Here is a 22,713-nt window from a genome sequence, read left to right as displayed (position 1 = left end):
GTTCGAGCCTCGGCTGGGTCAGTTGGTGTTTCTGTGTGGAGTTTGCATGTTCTCCCTGCGTTCGTGTGGGTTTCCTCTGGGTGCTCCAGTTTCCCCCACAGTCCAAAGACATGCAGTACAGGTGAATTGGGTAGGCTAAATTGTCCGTAGTGTATGAGTGTGAATGTTTAAAAAATTGCAAATATATAACAAAGGTTTGTGATAAAACAATTACAGTGCATTAATTGTGATACAACAATTAAAGCATTAATTAAATCCTTTTCCACGGAGTGAATCAAATCATCCACCCACACAGTTGAGTAGTGGATGGGCACAAACAAAAATATAATTTGCATATTTTTCTTGAAAAAAAATATTTTTTTAAACTAATTTTGCTTGGTATAATTTGTATCTTAATTTTAATGTATTTTTTCTTGGTCACTTATCTACTAGATAAACAAGAATAACAAATAACCAGTCCACTATATGCGTCAGCACCAAAATACAAACTGGTTTGTTAAAAAAAAAAATCTAGCCTAAATAAAATTAAAGTGAAATTTTCAGTTTCAGATAAACTGTTTTCATTTTTAATGACAAAATCATTCATTGCCGGTCAGTTTAAATTTAATTAATCAAGTAATTTGAATAAGCAAGACAGGCTTTTACAATGTACTGTATTAGCAACACTGAACGTGTTTTCAGAGTACCTTGGAAGAATAAACTCGGTTGGAAGGGTGAGAGAACTCCAAAACTTATTGTGAGAATGGAAATGTCTGCATGTTTGTGCCAGTCTGTTAGATAAAATTGCTTAAAACACTTAAATATTTTTGAGAATGTACTTAAAGTTTGCATAACCAATGACTGATCGTATCCACCCGTGACCCACTTATAAGTAAATATGCAGCCTATTTTTTGATTACCAGCCCCACGAATTAACAGCAGCACCTGTGGATGTAGCTGAGAAAATATGTGCTTCTATTGTCCAGTGTCACCCACATGACGGAACTCGTCGTGAAGATTGGGGAAAAAAATTAAACATGCTAGACTTTCTGCGATTGTGTCGTGAGGCGTCGCAGACATGGTATCAATTGTCGTGACCTATTCCTACGCGCTAAGAAAAGATTGAATCTTGTGTCACAATGCCAGTTGTTGTTTACAACTCCGAACAACACCTTACGTCATGGAAATCGTGCCAAAATCATGCCAAAATCATGTGATTCAACTAGGGCTTTAGTTAACGTTAAAGAAAAATACAGTTGTTTACTGTTAGTTCACGTTAACTCATGGTGCATTAACTAATGTTAACAAGCATGAATTTGGATGCTAATAATGCATTAGTAAATGTTGAACTATAATTAATGAAGGCTGTACAAGTATTGCTCATAATTAGATAATTTTAGTAAATACATGAACTATCAAAAACCAATGAAACCTTATTGTAAAGTGTGACCAGAAAAATATATGATTTTGACTCTGTATTTTTGAATATTGCCAATAATATACCCTTGCAGCATAAGACTGATTTAAAATATAACAGAGATGCTTTAACATCATAAATAACTAAAGCACTAAATGTGCAGACCTGGAGAGTAGAACAAGACATCGACAGACTGAGGATTCATCATGTTCTGGGATGGATTGATCTTGTGTTTCAGTGTCCATGCTGTGTCTCTGGGGATGATCACGGGGACTGTGGAAATAAAAGACTTTAATACAGCAGCCTTGTCTTCATCTTTTAGTAATAGAGAGTCTGATGCATTTAGACTCAAACACACCTTCTTGTCGTAGCTTTTCATGATAGGCCAGTTTGGAGGCAGCGCAGACACTCTTCTGTGTCTGCAAACAGCCCACCACAGCATCCATAAGCAGGACGTTGGTCAAAGCCTGCTGCACATACTGGGGATCCTAATAAGTTGTACAAGTCACAGGATACATGCTTAAACAATTTGTGCTTTTTGAAGGCTGCAATGAGAATATCTCTTCAAATATGGAAAAAGGAAAGACTCAAAACCTTAAAAGCACAATTTCTACATTAGGAAGGACAGCTGTTTGTGTGCATGTTTGACAAGGGGTAGGAAATTGAAATAAACAAATAGGAAATTGCACACACACACAAAAAAAAAACGTTGTTTTGAAACCTCTTAATATTACACACCCTAAAACCATTCAATGACCACATATTCCAGTTTTAGATGTTCAATTACCTTGTTCAAATTATTCATCAAATTATTTTAAATTCCTATATGTTTTGTTCTTGTGTGGTGTAGCAAAATATATACAGTTTGTGATTATTTAAAATGTATTATTTAAAATGCAATGAGCCCCAAGAAGGAATTTCATTGTAAACCACAGAGCTTACTGCATTTGTAAAACGATTGCCACATAATACATATAGGAACTGATCATGGTAATTACAACAGAGATGCCTGTGTTGGACATCAAAGTAAACAATGTCAGGATTAATTGCCTTGATTTGTAAGAAAGAAAGAAAAACATTTCACAATTCAGGTGAACTTTACCTTATTGTTGTCTGCCATCATTCTGCCAGCCCACATCTCCTTGACCATGAGATTCCACAGTTCACACTCAGATTTTAAATTAGCCTCGAATATCTCGTCCCTCAGGCTGTTCTTGATCTTTAATGATGAATTCCTCAAAATTCGTACAGGGGCAGAGATCTTCACTTCCTTTATTCACAGGATTCATACCGTTACTACAAGCGTAAACTTCTCAGTTTAAACAGAATATTATAGGCATGAAAACTAACAAACCTCAATGTCCCTAAACTTTGTGATGTCCACATATCCAGGAGTGCCTGTGGTCAGCAGAAAAATCCTTTTTTGAGTCATTGCAATTTTCCCAACACCATAACTGGTCTTCACAGACCTGGAAAGCTTGTAGACACACTCATTATTGTCCAGGCGTTCCAGGACCTCAGCGGGCAGAAGAACGTCTTGGGCTTCTGCTTCAGTCTCCTTCCAGAATTTGTAAAACATCCTGAATAGCTCTGGAACAATCTGCTTCTGACCACCTTCGAAAGCCAAAGAGAAATCTTGATTAGAAAACAAAGTACACTGAAAAAAATTACCTTTGTTGCTTTTTAAACTATTATTTAAAATGAGTTGAAACAACACAATACAATACACTAAAAAAGAGTTAGGACGATTCCAAGGGTCCACACCATTTAACCCACGGAGTTACTATTAAAGTTACTTATTATACTACTGATTAGTAATTATTTATTTAGGACAGTAAGGTCTGACTTTTTGGTTGGTCTGGGTTGGTTGCTTGCTTAACAGAAATAACGTCCAGTATGGAATATAAAGTCAGTAGAAAAATAATAAATATTGTGTATGACTTCCATGAGCTTGGAAGACTGCATTCATACATCTCTGCAATGACTCAAATAACTTATTAATAAAGTCATCTGGAATGGCAAAGAAAGCGTTCTTGCAGGACTCCCAGAGTTCATCAAGATTCTTTGAATTCATCTTTAATGCCTCCTCCTCCATCTTACCCCAGACATGCTCAATAATGTTCATGTCTGGTGACTGGGCTGGCCTTGACCTTCTTTGCTTTCAGGAACTTTGATGTGGAGGCTGAAGTATGATGCTATCCTTCTGAAGAATTTGCCCTCTCCTGTGGTTTGTAATGTAATGGGCAGCACAAATGTCCTGATAGCTCAGACTGTTGATGTTGCCACCCACTCTGCAGATCTCTTGCAGGCCCTCATACTGAATGTAACCCCAAACCATGATTTTTCCTTCACCAAACTTTACAACTGATTTCTGCAAGAATCTAGGGTCTATGCAGTTTCCAATCAATCACCACTATTTGTGAAGATTGGAATGCAGGTAATTACTTGTTGCTCTTACAACTGGCATTGACGACAAGACTTTAGCCATGTAGTGTACAGTATATGTAACAGACACTTTTCTACTAACACTTCATTGCTAAAGGACTCAAGAAAAAACTGCTAATCTAACTTCTATATTTTATAACTGAAATTGATAAATTGCTGCTTTTTATTGTTTTGAAGTGCTTCTTTTATCCTCGTTTTTAAAGTCAAAATTTACTCTTCTTATTTTATATACAGATGAAGTCAGAAATATTAGCCCCCATTTAACTTTTTTTCTTTGTTAAATATTTGCCAAATGATGTTTAACAGAGCAAGGAAATTTTCACAGTATGTCTGATAATATTTTTTCTTCTGGACAAAGTTATTTACTTTACTTATTTGTTTTATTTCGGCTAGAATAAAAGCAGTCAAAATTATTAGCCCTTTTAAGCTATTTTTTTTCCAAATTTTTTTTTACAGAATGCTATACAATGACTTGCCTAATTACCCTATCCTGCCTAATTAACCTAATTAACCTAGTTAAGCCTTTAAATGTAACTTTAAGTTGTATAGAAGTGTCTTGAAAAATATCTAGTAAAATATTATGTGCTTTCATCATGGCAAAGATAAAATAAATCAGCTATTAGAAATAAGTTATTAAACTATTTTGTTCAGAAATGTGTTGAAAAAAATCTTCTCTCCGTTAAACAGAAATTGGGGAAAAAATATACAGGGGGGCTAATGATTCTGACTTCAACTGTATATATAGTAGTGCTTGTCATAAACAATGTATCTGTGCACTTCATTATTTTGTAAAAATGCATTTCACTCAGAATCATTTATCAAGTACCATAACTTTCCCTGCCCCCTCAAAACAACTTTTCTTTACTCCTAGTCACATGGAATCCCTTTAGGGCAAGGATATCAGTGAGCATCTGTAGTCCATTCATTCCATTTTGTCCATTCATTGTCCTCCATTTTGGTAGCAACATCCATCTATCAACAATCCAATTAGTTCCCAAAACCACAACATCATGCGCCACTCAACATTTTTTCTAAGACCGTTTGAATCATTTCATGCCGACTTTAAGTGATTTTTGGATAAAAGAGTCTGTTAAATAAATAGAATTAGTAAATGTCAGACTCAACAAGTGCATACATTGTGCATCCCTAATGGTTAGATATACAAACAAGCAGTAGACTTACCAGCATTAAGAGCTTCAAACAGTCTCTGAATGGTGGCCACATCTCGCACAATGCCAGACTCCTGAATGCACTTCACAAACTCCTCCAGCTGCATGGGGGCTTTGGGAAGCTGGAACTTCTTCACGTGATAGTCGTACTCCATCTGCTCTCCTTTCTCTTTGCTCTTCACCTGACAAATAAGGCGTCTGAGCTCACATCTCTCCTCGGCCTGGACTCTCTCTTCTTTCTGCAGAGAATGAACCAGCATCTTCACCAGCTCTCTGGGGAAAACCCCAATGTCTGTTTTGTAGAGGTTCTGGAAGTCAGTGAGAGCGTGCAAGCGCTTTGAGTTTTGCATGTTGATAAGGCCGCGCAGGTAGAAATATCTGGCTAGCAGGGAGGAATCATCAGGCGAGACGGCTGATATGGCTTTGTTGAGCTTGAGAATCAGATCTTCAATGTAATGGTGAATGTTGAGGTGGTTTAAGGGACGAGGGAAAAAAGGAAGCTGGAAGATCTTGACTGGCCTGGTTGGAGTATTCAGAGCTTTTGGGATAAATGTTTTGAATGGATAATCAGCGACATAAATATATTGATAATCTGTGTTTCAATACTGAGCTTTGCAGATGCATTAGAGTGCTGTAGATCTCTTACGCATTTCAGGAGTGGTCGTTGGAGACACCTGTTTATCGTCTTGGTTAAAGAAGTTTGTGCGATGGCCATTCTTAGACGAACTCCGTCTCATTTCTTGTATAGTGGGTCTGCGAGAGGAATCCACCGAATTTCTGTATCTATATGAAGAATTTACAACAACAAAAAGTAATTTAAATGTTTTTTTGTTTTTTTGTATTAAATAAAAATTGGAGTTCTTCAAATTTTAATATAGGAACTTTTTTTTAGGTTAGTGAGTTTTTGTTTTAGGATTTCAATATATTTTTTAAATATATACATTTATTTAATAAAATATTAAAGAGACTACTTCATTAGTTGTTGTTGGTTCTGTAGATTTAAGAATAATAATTCACCTATACATGTGGTATAGATGAATTGGGTAAGCTAAATTGCCTGTAGTGTATGTGTGTGAATGAGTGTGTATGGATGTTTCCCAGTGATGGGTTGCAGCTGGAAGGGCATCCACTGCGGAAAACATATGCTGAATAAGTTGCCAGTTCATTCTGTGGTGGCAACCCCAAATTAAAAGGGACTAAGCCGAAAAGAAAATGAATGAATGAAACATTAATAGTTTCTTCATCAATATCCAATCTGGAGACATTTACAAACCCCCATGCTGATGAGGAAGAGTCATAAAACTTTCCCTTGGAAAGTTAGCTTTCTTATTGGTATGCTTGTCACAGTAATCAATATATTGACTTATTGAATAACAATGGATGTGACCTCACTCATTTTATATACGCTCACTGGTCACTTTATTAGGTACACCTGTCTAACTGCTCATTAATGCAAATTTCTAATCAGTCAATCACATGGCAGCAACTCAATGCATTGCACATAGACATAGTCAAGACGATCTGCTGCAGTTCAAACCAGACATCAGAATGGAGAAGAAAGGTGATTTAAGTGTCTTTAAATATGGCATGGTTGTTGGTGCCACACAGGCTGGTCTGAGTATTTCAGAAACTGCTGATCAACTGGGATTTTCACGTACAACCATGTCTAGGGTTTACAAGGAATGGGAAATTATCCAGTGAGCGGTAGTTCTGTGGGCACAAATGCCTTGTTGATGCCAGAGGTCAGAGGAGAATGACCAGACTGGTTTAAGCTGATAGAAAGACAACAGTAACTAAAATAACCACTCGTTACAACCGAGGTATGCAGAAGAGCATCTTTGAATGTACAACACATCCAACCTTGAGGCGGTTGGGCTACAGCAGCAGAAGACCATACTTTGTTCCCCTCCTGTCAGCTAAGAACAGGAAACTGAGGCTACAATTCGCTCAGGCTCACCAAAATTGGACAACAGAAGATAGGAAAAACATTGACTGGTCTGATGAGTCTTGATTTCTGCTGCAATATTCAAATGGTAGAGTCAGAATTTGGCGTCAACAACATGAAAGCATAGATTTATCTTGCCTTGTATCAATGGTTCAGGCTTCTGGAGGTGTAATAGTGTGGAGGATATTTTATTGCCACACTTTGGGCCCATTAGTACCAACTGAGCATCATGTCAATGCCACAGCCTACCTGAGTATTGTTGCTGACCATGTCCATCCCTTTATGACCACAGTGTACCCATCTTCTGAAGGCTATTCCAGCAGGATAATGTGCCATGTCATAAAGCGTGAATCATCTCAGACTGGTTTCTTGAACATGAAAATTAGTTCACTGTACTTATATGGCCTCCACAGTCACCAGGTCTCAATCCAATAGAGCACCTTTAGGATGTGGTGGAACAGCAGATTTACTTCATCAATGTTCAGCTGACAAATCTGCAGCAACATCAGGATGCTATCCTGTCAACATGGACCAAGATATCTGAGGAATATTTCCAGTAACTTGTTGAATCTATGCCACGAAGAATTAAGTCAGGTCTGAAGGTAAAAGGGGGTCCAACCCAGTACTAGTAAGGTGTACCTAATAAAGTGGCCGGTAAGTGTATATTGCCCATAAATAAAACCAATTTTAACAATATTTTAGCTGATTGTGCAACATCTCTATCTCTATTGGAGGTGTCAGTGTCAATATGGTAAAAAAAACAAAACAAAACACTATTGTATTTATTATAAATAATTTTCAGGTGGGTGTCTGACAACTAAAAATAGATCTGGTAGCAGATATCACAGCCTCGGTTACTTTTTTACCTAACACTTTTTGTTATCATTTCATTCATTCATTCATTCATTCATTTTCTTTTCGGCTTAGTCCCTTTATTATTCTGGGAATGCCACAGCGGAATGAACCGCCAACTTATCCAGCATATGTTTTACGCAGCGGATGGAAACCCACGCAAACACAGGGAGAACATGCAAACTTCACACAGAAATGCCAACTGACACAGTCAAGGCTTGAACCAGCGACTTTCTTGCTGTGAAGTGAACAAGCTACCCACTGCTGGTCTACTTACTGGTTATTTCAGCTCCTAAGGCTGTGACATCATCACCTCCAAAAGGAGATTGCCCTCAAGATAATGCCCGCTTCTAGCACCCAGACGTCAACGGAGAAGATGCTGATCTAACAGACTTCTACAGACACACCTTAAGCTCATGCCAGGCCTTATCTTTCCATTCATCAAAGATTCTAGGACTCAAACTGGTTCTTTCTCATCTACTAACTTCAACAAAGATCAACTGAAGCCATGACAAACAGCATCAGAACTGTCTTTCAAATAGGTGAGCCATGCAAGTATCAAACCTGCACATGCTGTTATGCTGCTGTAATTTTATGCTGTTATTCTTTACTCTTTACTGCCTCTAATGATTCTTCTTACACCAACTAAATGTGTGTGCATGTGTATGTTAGATTAGTTTAAGTGTTTAATATAGTTGATAAACCATCACTTGTATCACACTTGAAGTCGTTCATGGTTTGCTCATAACTAGAGTCCCCAACCATGCTAATTTTTTTAACAATATTGCAGTAGGTCAATAGTACTGAATAGGTTATTTTTCATAAGCTGGAATTTAACTTTCTTTGAACAATTGACCCAGAAATGTAAAGTAAAAGTGTACAGCTGATCTAAAAATCATATTTAATTATAACTAATTTACTACAGTTATTAGTTATGGCTTATGGGTTTGAGTAAAATGATATGATTTGTTTTATTCTTTAAAGGTCTGGCAACAATTATCCCATTCATTCATTTTCTTTCAGCGTAGTCCCTTTATTCATTAGGGGTCATCACAGTGAAATGAACTGCCAACTTATGCGGCTTATGTTTTACACAGCGGATGCCCTTTCAGCTGCAACCCAGTACAGGGAAACACCCATACACTCGCATACACACATGCACACTCATACACTATGGCCAATTTAGTTTATTCAATTCACATATACTGCATGTCATTGGACTTTGGGGCAAACCGGAGCACCCGGAGGAAATCCACGGGAACACAAGGAGAACATTTGAACACAGAAATGCCAACTGACCCAGCTGAGACTTGAACCAGTGACCTTTTTGCTGTGAGGTGACAGTGCTAACCACTGAGCCACCGTGCCACCCACACAAATATCCCATATTCCTAATAAAATTATCCTCATTTAGAGCCAATTAGTCAAAAAACAAATATGTTCAAATGTTATGTCCAAATGTAATCACTGATAATAAGGGTTATACTGTACTAACACATACTGATTTCTTAACTCATGTGAAGTTGAAACACTGGTATTGTGTTGTCTAAAAATGAATATAAACATCTGAAAATTTGATTTTATGCAATAAAAAAATATGTTCTAATTTTTTTTTATCTCTGCATTTTTATATGCATTTTTATTTCTATGCATTTCACTTTAAATTTGAACGAAATGGAGAAAATACCATCAGTACTTAACTTAAAAAGTCTTCCCCCTCATATTAAGCTCTGAAAACATTAAATAATTTAGATTTTTATGTTTATTTAATTAATTACAAAGTTTAAGAAGCTATTTATTTGAAACATATGTCTCTTTCAACATAATGTTTTAATGTCAGTACAGTTTATGTACAGTACATGTATTATCTTTCACACTAATGTGAATAATATGGTCTTGGGGGAAAGGATACAATTTGACAGACAGAACTGTCCTTACGAATGCAAACAAATATGTTATTCATATACATAAACATATCATATTCATAACTTACTTTTGTTCTTCTGTCAGGGTACTAAGCTCCATTTGGGCAAACATATCCATTTTTCTATTCAAACGTTCTTTTAAGAAGGAGTGAAAAATAGGTGTTTCCAAGACCTGTCGTAAAGAAAATGCTATTGGTTATACAGTTTGGTTCTATTTCTAAAAGTCAAAGACCAGACATATTATTTAATAGAAAACAGAAATTACTTTTTTATAAAACGGCTGGTCCTCTGGGTCTCTGGTCTTGAGGAACTCATCAGTATTGAAAACTCTGTGTTCGAAATTAAGGTAATCGCTGACATCTCTGAGAAAAAAAGGACAAACATTTTAATTATTTTGTTAAAAAGTCATAAGTATATTTTTGCACAGGCTTATACTGACCGAAACATGTTAAAGAGGAGCTCCAGGCTGATGTTTTGTATTTCCTTATTGAGTCTCTGTTGCCAGCATCTTCTCTGATTCCGCAGCTCATTAAGATCTCCACAGATGCTCTGATTAACCAGATTTAGGTCATAATGCAATCGAAGACCTTTCCTTCTGCATGAATTATACAGCAAAATTATAAAATGTGACAAATAAAAAACCATCAATGGTGTAATGCAACTCTGCCACAAAAAATATGAGTTTAATGGTTAGATGTGTCTCACCGACTTTTGAAACACTGAGCAGCTGTATATGGGATATATGGGATGTCAAAGTCAAGAATGCTGGAGCAGGATACTGTTCCCTCGTCAATATTGATCAAAATCAGATCATCATTTTCCTGAGACATGAACAATAGTTTTATCTATTGGTTTTTTAAGTTTTGATCACAAATCACAGAAGACTAATACACTTTTATATGACAAGTGTCTCAGTTATCCAAGATCATATTTTGGGAAATTTATGACAATAGCTTATCTAATAAGAATCTGCATAAGAATCCTAAAGTATAGTTCTGCTCATAAAATGACATTCCCCGTACAGAAGATGAAAAAATGTAACAAAATAAGAAAAATCATAAACATTGCACATTTTATTAGTAATTTCCAGAATAATCTATTTAAAATCCTTACATATGATCCACAAGACAAAATAATAACAGAATCTATAAAACGTATTTAATTCACATTTTTAAAGTTCTGTGGTATATGATATGATATGATATGATATGATATTAGTCACAATCACAATAAACACGCAGATCACTAAAGTACTACTACAAAACTACTACAACAAAATCCGCTGGTATATGGACTACAAGTTCCAATCATCCACTTCTCACACACACCTGTTCCTCATTCAGTTGATTAAACACACTCACACAGAGCTGCTCACAAACTTGATAACAAGGACTAATTTTACAGCGCATACACATCAGTGCTGTTATACTGTTTGTCAACATTAGGGTGCGTTTTCCTTGCCTTGTCTTGCTGTGTTAGACCCTTGTCTTGTTTTATTGTTTATTCCTGTCTGCTGCCTGCCTTCTGACCACTCGCCTAATATCTAATCATGACTCTGGCCCTGTGTACATCTGTTTGCCACTGTGTTGACTGTTGCCTGCCTGAACATTCTCTGTTCAATAAACCCTGCATATTATATTATATTATATTATATTATATTATATTATATTATATTATATTATATTATATTATATTATATTATATTATATTATATTATATTATATTATATTATATTATATACTTCCGTTTTTTTTAAACACCTGAACACAAGAAAATAACTGAATTAATTAATATGGATAAATAAATACTTAATTTATGCTTTACCTTAGCAACCTCCTCATAGTGGCTGATGTGGCATCCCATAAGGAAGGCAGTTGGTGCCATAACGAAATCCATCATCTGTTGGGACAGTATGGGCACCAGTGGGTGCTGCCAGCGCAGAGGCCAAATATACAGCATAAAACACTCTGCAATTAGAGTCAGTTTGGCCCAGTCCGAAGAGAAGAACACCATACGCTGCTCAGTCAGAATACAGGCTATGACCTGCAGAAGAACAATGCACAATTATTCCCAATTGATTTGGACCAAGACATTCAATATTACTCAGTTTAAATGGTGTAAAACTGGTTTTATAGCTAGCGCGTCAAAACCGACCAGTAAGACAATTATTTTACCCTACATGTTTACAGCTTTCATGAAAATTGATGAAAATAGTCCTAATGTTGGGGTCATTTTAGAAAAGTCATCAAACTTCAAGATAAAAAAAACATAATTTAGTTTTTTTTTTTTTTTTGCTGCTAAAATGGCCATAAAAGAGCTTTGACATGTACAGTAAGTCAACAATTGGGTTAAAAAGATTTTTTCATCTCTAACTGACTGATTTCCAGACTTTTGTATAAGAAGTTTTTTTTTTATGATTAAACTTATATCTGAGACCTGCAGAACTTCTCTGGGCTTGAAGCAGAGGAACGGAAGATGAAGATCCAGGTCAACCACAGGATGATGTTGATCCTCTCTTGATGGAAGGACAATCATCAGAGGTTGCATGATGAACATCTGAAAAGAAAAACTGCATAAATATATTTCACATGCAAATGGGTAACAATGCAATTATAGTTTTAGTCAGCCTCCTGATCTTTAGTTGACTAAACTGAACCCACCACATGCAGCTGACCGGGAGGGGGAACTGGGACCACAGTTAGTTTAGCACAAAACTCCTTCACTCGCTCCTCCATCTCAGTCATCTGGCAGATTTTGAGCTCACATAAGAGGCTGCGGATGGGACAGTTAAAAGGGAATTGAGGAAACGGTGCTGTACTTTCTACAACTTCAATTCAATATGCAAAGAACTATGTTTGTCATTTGCCATTGATTTGACATCACGTCACATTAGAAAATGTTACAGTGTTGTATATTAAAAGTACATTGATACAATATATTAAATCGTTATCTGATATCTAAATAGAAGATATGTGGCTTAGGTAAGTGCAAAATGCATCCAGAAATGGTTTTACAGGTCTAGTTCCAATCCTAGGAATCAGTCCTAATATGATAAAGTTGGTTTTGATTGTATATTTGGAACGGTTGTGAATATTAATGAGCTCTACTCCAATTCTCAAGCAGCTCATGTCAGTGCCTGATGCCCTCTATTTCTTTCTCTCTTTCTCTCTCTCTCTCAACAAAAGGAACCCACGGACATGTATTAAGGTTGCATTATGTGAGGTTAACACATATGAAAACATAGGCAGGAATTATTATCCACCATAAGCAGATCAGCTCTATTACAGCTCTATCTCACTTAAATGAAGCGGTTTACTTGTGTTTGTTGCCTAATTACAAACATATGCTGCAAATTTCACATTTCACAATATACACGTTAAACTAAATTTATGCCATTTTGGGGTGGCATTGAATAAATCTATAATCTATATATCCCGCATTTTGCATTCTGACGTGCTGTAAACAGATGAGATCATGCTTGGCTGCCTGCTTCCCAAAACATCTCCTTGCTCTTTCTTAAACCCTATTCTGTTTCCAAAAATCAGTCCCACATACATAGTACAAGCTGAGATAAACTTAAAAATAAGGGGAAAATGTATCATTTTTGTAATCTCACTAAGAACAGTTTATTGTGGCCAATCAAACGCTTGGGGCGTGCCTAGGTATATCCAGATTCATTCAATGGCACCTTTTAGAAATTAATGTCTTGAATCTTGACAATACCTGGATAGACAGTCCTTGAGAGCGCTGTAATATGGATGTTTTGATATAACACACACTGCATAAGGAGCATAGAGTCGTGGAGGCTTGTGTGAGGTCTGGTGTCCATTTTGGTGCAACTTCCCATCCTGTATATGATGGTTTCAAAAAAACGTTCGAATATGTCAGTGTCTTAGCCAAAACTGCCTTATATTCTAGTCTTCTTTTAACCAAATTACTTGCAAACTAGGCATATTAATCAGAGTTATTAGTTTATTTCTTCTTCTTTTTAACAGCCGTATGAAAATAAAGACAGAATTTGTCAGTGCCTTAAATACACAATAATCACCAGCATCTTATAAATTAGTCTGCAAAATACTCACAATCTCAGCTATAATGTTGTTGGGATCTTTTGTCTTTATTTGCTACATGACTTTATTTACTTAAAGGTGGCATTGAGACCAACTATCAAACACTACATATATCTGCAAACAGTAATAAAACTACCGCTGCTTCAAGCGGCAGTAACTCGAGAAATTCTCGTAAACAGCAGATAAAATTCAGCACAGGTGATCTGTCAATGCACAACCATAACAAGAGGTTGTATAAATAAGAAACTGACCTGCGTTGCTCTGTAGAACTGGAGAACTACTCCATGAGACTGGTTTCCAAGCACATCAGTGAAGACCAAGAAGTGGAACTGTTCATCCGTTTGCTTCCTAGTTACCTGAAGTCCTCCTGATTTCGATGAAGGAAAAAGTGTTACATCTGACTTTAAACTACTGTTTTAGAAACAGTATTTACATTTACAGTGTGAATTGCTGATTTTATTGATGTGTGCTGACTCTGACCTTTGCCACCTTCTACAAATTTTCAACTCTTTCTACTAGGGCTAAACAATACATAGTTTGAGCATTAATATCACAATGTGTGTACTACAATGGTCACATCACAGGATTAGATTATTTATTAAAGATTTTTAAAAAGATATAATTAAATATTATTTATACAATTATGACCATGTTATTTTACATTTCATTGTTCAAAGAATACTGTTAAACTCCTCAGAAAATAAAGTACTGTTTTTTATCTTTGCATGTAATTTATTAAAATTTATGCAAGCACAGTGCATAGAAAAAGACTAATGAATTCTTTCCAAATAGAGCTATTCAAATCATCTGGTCAAATTATATTCATATGGCAATCTATATTGCAGCAAATCAAAATATAGCAATGTCATATTTTTTTCTGTATCATGCATTTTTCTGTATCATGCACCCCATTCTACTATTAAACTGTAATGTATGAATTTCTATGTGGACCTGAACCGCTGCAACAAAACGTCAAGCATTTACATTCAATTTTGTTTCACCTGGAAAGCACAGTTGTGGTAAAGCCACCAGATCCAAGTCTTTGAGATTGCTGGCATTCTCTGTGGTTTCCTCCTTGGGGTTTAGAGTGTTAAAAATGGGCTTATCATTGTTTTTCTGAATGGGAGAGCACCATTGCTGAGTCGGACTTAAGGTTTCCACAGCTGGTTCAGCTACACTCTGTTTTAAGCAAAACAGAGGTGTGTGGACCTGAAGGACCACAGGATCGAGAAGAGGAAGAGGACTTCCATTCAGCTGTGGCAAAGACTGAAGAAAATAAAGAAAACATACAAATCACAGCGTGCATGCTGCATAGCGATTGACCTAAAAGTGTGCACTAAGCAATGTCAATGTTTCTGAGTATATGGAAGTGAGCTAAGATTTTGACACCTGTTTTGCAGGTGTGCTCATTTATTACACAACCAAATAATTTCCAATAATCTCCAATAATATACAGAAATTATTATTTTAAGATACTATCATTTTAATTGCCCATCTGATTTATAGTGAGAATACAGAACAAAAAGTAGTTCAGTTTTACTTATGTAGAATTTTTGGTGAACTTAATCAAATTAATTATATTTCCTTTACATAAAAGTTTTCCAGCGTTTCTTTTACATAGATGGTTCTCGAAGTCAAAACATTAATGAATTTATGTCAATTTGTGTTTATTTTCACAGAAATGCCACAAATATTGCTGCAAATCTAAAGAAAAGATGACGTAAAAAATCTGTCATTTTAAGGCACAATATATCTGACATATTTCCAGCAAAACCTTCGGCTTAGTCGGGGTCGCCACAGCGGAATGAACAGCCAAATACTCCAGCATATGTTTTTTTTGCAGCGAACGCCCTTCCAGCTGCAATCCATTACTGGGAAAAACACATGCATACCTACATTTGTGCTGTACCAACACTTTGTACATAATACGGAATACAAGTAAATTACTAATCTGCACACTACTAATATTCACCTTCATGGCAACTTTATGCACCCATTAATAATAATAATAATAATAATAATAATAATAATAATAATAATAATAATAATAATAATAATAATAATAATAATAATAATAATAATAATAATAAATGTACAAAACTGTAACTTTCTCAAAAATACAACCTTGGTGACAGATTTTGTCCCTTTTTTCAATATAGAAATAGCTCTTAAAGGAACACTCCACTAACTCCTCATAGTTAGCCAGTCCGCTTGTTAAAACGTGATGTATGGAATACTGTATTCGGGTAAAAGCCGCTACTCATTTGAATTGGGAAATTATTTGTTTAGGACTACGTTTTAGTCATATGACACATTAAAGTTAATTTTATATAAAATCATGATGTTCATGACAGTCTCTGGCTGTGCTGCATCACAGACACCAATATTTAAAAAAAATGAATCACTTTCTGGACATTAGATATTAGGCATGGATATATATATATATATATATATATATAGTGATTTTTTTAAAGTATTACATCGCTTTGTAAATATTTATTATTACCATTTGCCTCCCCACACTGTATATAGTGCTTGGACCCGAAAGTTGATTTGTGCAATGTCACACTTAACAAGCGGGTTGAGTCAATTTCCTGGTGTGTAGTGATAACTTTTAGCTTAGCTTAGCATAGATCACTGAATCAGATTAGACCATTTGCATCTTGCTTTAAAAAAAATGTTCCAATAATTTTCCAATGTAATGCTTGACTCTTCTGTAGTTACACTACTGTATGTACTAAAACAGACAGAAAATGAATAGTTACTATTTTCTAGGCCGATATGGCTAGGAACTATACTCTCATTTTGGTGTAATAATCAAGGAACTTTGCATCAGTACCATGGTTGCAGCAGATGCAATAATATTATGTAGATTCTTACTGGTGGTGCAAGTGTATAGGGCTTGGTGCTGGGGACTATTTTCAGTTGATTCATAATATCAATTGCTTCCACCAGACCCAGAAATAGGCTGAACAGATTAAAATTCTACAACTCTACAGATGACACATGCCACGTTTCATTCAGATACTCCAATGTGTTCATAAAATTATCAGTTAAATTATCAGACAAAAAATTCTAAATGGCTGACACAATAAAATCCTTCATCATTCAATCAATCTATCATTCAACGTCACCTATGCTTCTCTGAATCTAATGATTGTGATTTTTGGCCAAACAATTCAGAAGTTGTAAACAAAAACAATAGATTTCCTGACCACAAGATGACACTGTGCAGGCAGGATGTTGAAGCACATACCAAGTTTGGTTAGCATCATCTGATAAAGAGACCAATGGTCTAGGACATAGGTCTCAAACTCGATTCCTGGAGGGCCGCAGCTCTGTACAGTTTTGCTCCAACCCTAATCAAACACAGCTGATCCAAATAATCAAGGTGTTCAAGACTTCTAGAAATTATTAAGCAGGTGTGAGTTGGAGGCGGTTGAAGATCAACTGTGCAGAGCTGCGGCCCTCCAGAAATTGAGTTTCAGACCATTGGAAAGAGTTTTAAAATGTTTTTTTTTCTAAAAATCCAAGCTCATCAATTCATTGACAAAAAAAACAGAGTAAAATTCTGGAAAAAGGGAGAATGGAAAAATTGTCATGTCACTGGAAGGAATTGAATCAAGCCAGGAAATCAAGCCAAAAAAACCCAGAATCATTTCAAACCCTTCATATTTTGAAAATGATTAGCTTAAACATGAGTGAAATTTTGGACAGTTGGTAATGTAACATGGGAGAGACTACAAATTTGTGTAAGCTAAAGTTATTTTTAAGTTAATGTTATATTTAGTTAATGTGAATTTAAGTTAATACTGTCCTATGCCTGTGTGCCAAAATACATAACTGTTTACCAACATTCTATTGGCTGTCACAAATTCAACAGTGAAGAAGAAAAAGAAGATGTGTAATGACAGCTGCCTTTACAAGTTCTGTCAAATAAATATTAAAATAACAAAGACTCACACCCAAACTGAAACCAACATAGACAACAATCATAAATTCCATAACACAATATTGTTTAGCTCTGGGCCTGTCTAATCATGTCTCAAACAGAATGTTAAGAAATAAAGACATTCCGTGCAGCAAGGTGCTTTACAGTTATTACATATTATTCTACCTGAGACAGCTTATTCAACTTATCAGATGAAGCTCCAATAACAAGACATGCTTCCAATAATCCTGAAGGCAGACCGTCTGCCATTGAAAATCAACAGATCTGCAAAGATAGAAACAACAATGAAGAAAATACTATTATTCTTTTCAAATTCATTCCAAATGAAATCTTAAAGAGGAAGAACATTTCTGTTTGACACTCAACTGTAATGTGGTAACCCTTAAAGACTCTATATTAAAATAAATGAAATATTAACACAAATTTTAACTAAGCAATAAGCGAAAACAAACAATTATCAAACCATTATCTTTTGCAAAGACAAAGCATGACATAGGCAACATTTTAAAGGGCCATATCAATGATGCCAGCCATTGTTGTGGAAAGCATGAAGAAACAAGTTATAACAGGATCCCAGGACAACACGGATGAGGAGGCATGCGCCACTAATCAGATTTTCCTGCTCTGGAAAATTCAAGGGTTAAACTGTTTTCATGTGTGGTGCAAGAGTAAAATTTTCCCAGCAGTAGAGTTAAAGAGATAGTAAAAATTCGGTCCTCATTTACTCACCATTCATTTGCCACAAACCTGATTGACTTTCTTTCATCTGTTGAAGATATTTCAAACAAAGTTGAAAACCTGTCACCGTTGACTTACAAAGCATTTGTTTTCCTTACAATGAATAACAACGGTTGCAGAATTCTTTCAAATATTTTGATTTGTGTCCAACAGGGAAAAAAATATTCAAACAGGTTTGAAAGTGTGAAGGGTGAATAAATACTAAGCAAATTTTTATTTTTTGGGTGAACTACCACTTTAAGGCTAAATTATTTGAATAAGCAAATTCCATTTTAAAATGGACATACTCTATTTTAAGACTGCAGTCCATAACTGAAACACAATGCAACACAATAAAAAGGCTAAACTGTTTGCAAGAGAAACAAGCAAGCAAATAATAAAAATTATTATAACAAAACAACACAGTAATAATAATAATAATAATTATCATCATATAATTATAACAATACTTCACAATCCACGTTGCAAAAAATTCAGGTGTTGTTTTTGACATAAAATCATAGACACTTCAAGCACAATAAAAGAAAAAGTGTGTTTACCGTATTAGAAATAACTGCACAAGTGCTTTTAAATATGACGTGTCGGTCTCTCTGTTTGCGAATTATCTTGAAATCTTTAAAGTTGTAAAGCTACGATGAAAATATGTTTTCTGCTGCATCTTTTATTCCACAAATACAGAATGCCCATATTGCCGTAGAGATGAAAACGCACGCACCTTTTGTCGATCCGTATTCCGAAAGTGAAAATAAGCATCGGAAGAGATGGAGGCAGATAAGTCACAATGAACGAGCAAGCGGCGCACAGGATCTGCGCATGCGCTTCAGTAACAGCAAACGTTGTTTTCAAAGGTCGGCGTATCTTTAACTTGACAACATAACACTGCTGAAAATTAAAAACGTATTAAATTATTTTTAGCACTTCTAACTACGCTTATGACACATATCATAACAATATTCATATAATACATATAAACATAGAATTTAAATAAGGATTAATAAACAGCATAATAAAACAACATTTGTGACCATGACCACAAAACCGGAGTGATATTGCTTGTGTAAATTATTGGCAATAGCTACAAATACAATGTGTCAAAATGATAGATTATGTCAGAAATCATTAGAATAGCTAGAAATGAAGATAATATTCCATGAATATATTTGGAAACTTTCAGACTGCAATAAATATATCAAACGTCAATTTTGGATTAGCAATGTGCATTGCACTTCATTTGGAAACCTTCAAAGATAGAAACCTTTTTTTCAAACTCCATTTCAGATTTTCAAAATACTTTCTTGGGCAAATATGACCATAACAAACTATACATACATGGAAACATTATATATTCAGCTTTTAGGTATTATGCATATCTCAATTTATAAGTAGGACACTTAGGCCTTTGACTGGTTTTGTGGTTGAGGGTCACATTTCTCAGAACTGTGACACCTAAAATTATAACCATCAATAAAAAAGGTACAAACACTGTTTTGTTTTCATTGCAGATTGTCAACATATATCGGTTAACAGATGCAAATAAGTGCTCTCTTTCTTCCTGTTTTCAAATGTCTACCTCAAGACTTATACAGGCCACATGATTTATAAAAGTTGTATCATGTATATTAAGAATAATATGACATATAAACATATCATAAAAAATGCAAAAAAAATCTTCAAGACCTTAATCATCAGTCTTATTCCTTAAAACCTTTTTGTTTTAATTGTCCTATTGTGTTATAGCCTAATATATTTATGTTTATAAATAAGGTGAATGATTAAGAAATGACAAGCAAGACTGACTGTTCTCACACTCTTATGCTAGGGTTTCCTCAAGCAGGAAAACCACTGAGTGAAGTGTAGGCTGAAAGTGCCCACACACACACACACACACAAAAGCCGAAAGCAAAAAAATTGATGCAAGTGTAATTACTTGGTCAACTGTTTACAAACTTTACATCCACTTGACCGACTGCACTCATAAAGGTAAAGGTATATGTTTACTGCAAGGGTCTACATATTACTTATAAAGTACAAAAGTGAATGTGCGATCTCTTACCCAGTCTGGTTTTTGGTGTAAATACTCATGGGTACACTGGCAGTGGCTGGGACCACACAGAAATACAGACTTTCCAACACAGAGCACACATTTCAAAATAGAATATTGTGATGTGCTGTTTTACTTAAACAGTGAACATTTCCATATAGTATCTCCAAATATTACAATTTATTTAAAAAACTAAACTTCTTTGCAATAATACTTTGAATGAATTAGAACAGGGATGGACAACTTTAGTCATGCACTGTAAACCCTAATGTTGTCTTTACTTAAACAATTACGTTGACTGAACATAACTTAAAATTTAACATTTTGGACCTATAACTTAAAAATGTGAGTTAATTTAACTTATGTACCATGAAAATGCATAAACTTAATATTTCAAGTGTAGTGAGCTCAAAAATCATAATACATTTTTGGAAAAAAATAGGTCATTTTCACAAATGTAGTCTTAATTGTAAAATTCTAATATGAGCAACCTTTTAAGTGCAAGGTCTTTTTTTAAAATCAGAAAACAAACAGCTTCAGGTATAATTATTCATCATAATGTGAATAAATGGCTACTGATTTTTTGATAAAAATTTATTTAAACATTTTTTCATAGTATATTATTACACACACGCATGCATATACATGTGTGTGTGTGTGTTTGTGTGTGTGTGTGTGTGTGTATATATATATATATATATATATATATATATATATATATATATATATATATATATATATATATATATATATAGTAACAGAATGAAATGTCTGTCACTTGCTTTTTTTTTGTTATCCATGGAATGGAAATAAAAATGCTGTTCTAATGGAACTACAGGGCACTAGAGGAAGCTGGTCAGACACCTGGAATGTACAATAGGTGAGTGGGTGGTAAACCTTGCGTTTTAAGCTCAGCCTAAGGACTCTCTCATTGTCCAAATAACTGAATGTTTGGAAAATGTATTGGTACGCTGTCTGAATAAAATTTGACGTTTTGGGTACCATCATTATGAAGTTTCATTTCTCAATTATCTGCAAGTCGTTAAATCAATGCAAAAGTAGATTAACGTATTTCAACGCACTCAATGTTTTTTTACTCCGAATCAGTGAATACATTTTTTTTTATGCTTAACTTAAAGAAAAGACCATCATCCACTAAGACATTTTATGTTTGTTTGTTTTGTTTTGAGAGAAGTTTCAATGATATTGGGAGTTTCTTAACTTTGTTATGGGTACATTATTCTAAGAAATAAAATATATATGCATAGAAAAAAAAACTGGTCACTGAAAAAACTGAACACTGAAAACCCTTAGAAGTTGATTGAACTAAATTAATTGAGTAAACTCGTTGCCTCAATTAAATTGAGTAATGGAGTCTCCCAAAACTTGCATATTTACGTTTATTTAACTAGCCGGTTTTGTAGATTGTTCAGTTCACCAAACTTAGTACTTAAGTAGATTATACTTAAATTGATCAGTTAACCAACCTTAGTACTAAGTTTAGAGAACTGAACAATTTAAGTATAGTCTACAAAACCGGCAAGTTAAATAAACTTAAATATGTAAGTTTTGGGAGGTTCAATTACTTAATTAACGGGTTTACTCAATTAATTTAGTTCAATCAACTTATAAGGGTTTTCAGTGTGGAGGGCTACTGTCCTGCAGAGCTGAGCTTCAACTCTAATTAAACACACCTGCAAATAGCATTCTAGTAATCTTGAAGAAACTGTTTAACTTGTTCAGTTGTATTTGATCAGTGTTGGAGCAAAACTCTGCTGGACACCAGCCACCCAGGACCAAAGTTGCCCATCCCTGAACTAGAACTACAGCAGGATTTTTTTACTGCTGCACAAAAACATTACAGACCTATAAATACCCTGCTGAAAAATCCAGCTTAAACCAGCCTAGGCTGGTTGGCTGGTTTTAGCTGGTTGACCAGCCTGGTTTTAGAGGGGTTTTGGCCACATCCAGGCTGGTTTCCAGCTATTTCCAGCCTGGTCTTAGCTGGTCAGGCTGGAAAATGACCAGCTAAATCCAGCTAAAACCAACCTGACCAGCCTGGTTTAAGCTGGACATAGCTGGTTTAGGCTGGTCTCCCAGCCTGACTAGGCTGGTCAAGCTTGGTTTTAGCTGGTCGTCTCCCAGCTTGACCAGCTAAGACCAGGCTGGAAATGGCTGGA

General features: G+C 35.3%; 1 protein-coding gene across 1 annotated transcript in view; it reads right to left on the bottom strand.

The window, feature by feature from the left end:
• dennd3b (DENN/MADD domain containing 3b) overlaps positions 1-19,288 on the bottom strand; it is a 31,807-nt gene extending 12,519 nt beyond the window's left edge. Inside the window, exons 1-18 of the mRNA XM_056475730.1 lie at positions 19,208-19,288; positions 17,920-18,018; positions 14,804-15,068; positions 14,054-14,169; positions 13,456-13,580; positions 12,393-12,504; positions 12,169-12,288; positions 11,557-11,775; positions 10,438-10,553; positions 10,172-10,327; positions 9,998-10,094; positions 9,801-9,904; positions 5,657-5,793; positions 5,024-5,548; positions 2,751-3,010; positions 2,499-2,666; positions 1,755-1,884; positions 1,562-1,669 (exon numbers count right to left, since the gene is read on the bottom strand). Coding sequence (XP_056331705.1) covers positions 1,562-1,669; positions 1,755-1,884; positions 2,499-2,666; positions 2,751-3,010; positions 5,024-5,548; positions 5,657-5,793; positions 9,801-9,904; positions 9,998-10,094; positions 10,172-10,327; positions 10,438-10,553; positions 11,557-11,775; positions 12,169-12,288; positions 12,393-12,504; positions 13,456-13,580; positions 14,054-14,169; positions 14,804-15,068; positions 17,920-18,003 — 2,842 coding nt within the window. The 5' untranslated portion in view covers positions 18,004-18,018; positions 19,208-19,288. The remainder of the gene's footprint in view (positions 1-1,561; positions 1,670-1,754; positions 1,885-2,498; positions 2,667-2,750; positions 3,011-5,023; positions 5,549-5,656; positions 5,794-9,800; positions 9,905-9,997; positions 10,095-10,171; positions 10,328-10,437; positions 10,554-11,556; positions 11,776-12,168; positions 12,289-12,392; positions 12,505-13,455; positions 13,581-14,053; positions 14,170-14,803; positions 15,069-17,919; positions 18,019-19,207) is intronic.
• Positions 19,289-22,713: the final 3,425 nt, after the last annotated feature.

The sequence above is a fragment of the Danio aesculapii genome, chromosome 16, assembly GCF_903798145.1.
Source record: "Danio aesculapii chromosome 16, fDanAes4.1, whole genome shotgun sequence".
In the NCBI taxonomy this organism is placed as follows: Eukaryota; Metazoa; Chordata; class Actinopteri; order Cypriniformes; family Danionidae; genus Danio; species Danio aesculapii.
The sequence above is the reverse complement of the archived record's forward strand: the minus strand, read 5'-3'. Positions and strand labels throughout refer to the sequence as shown.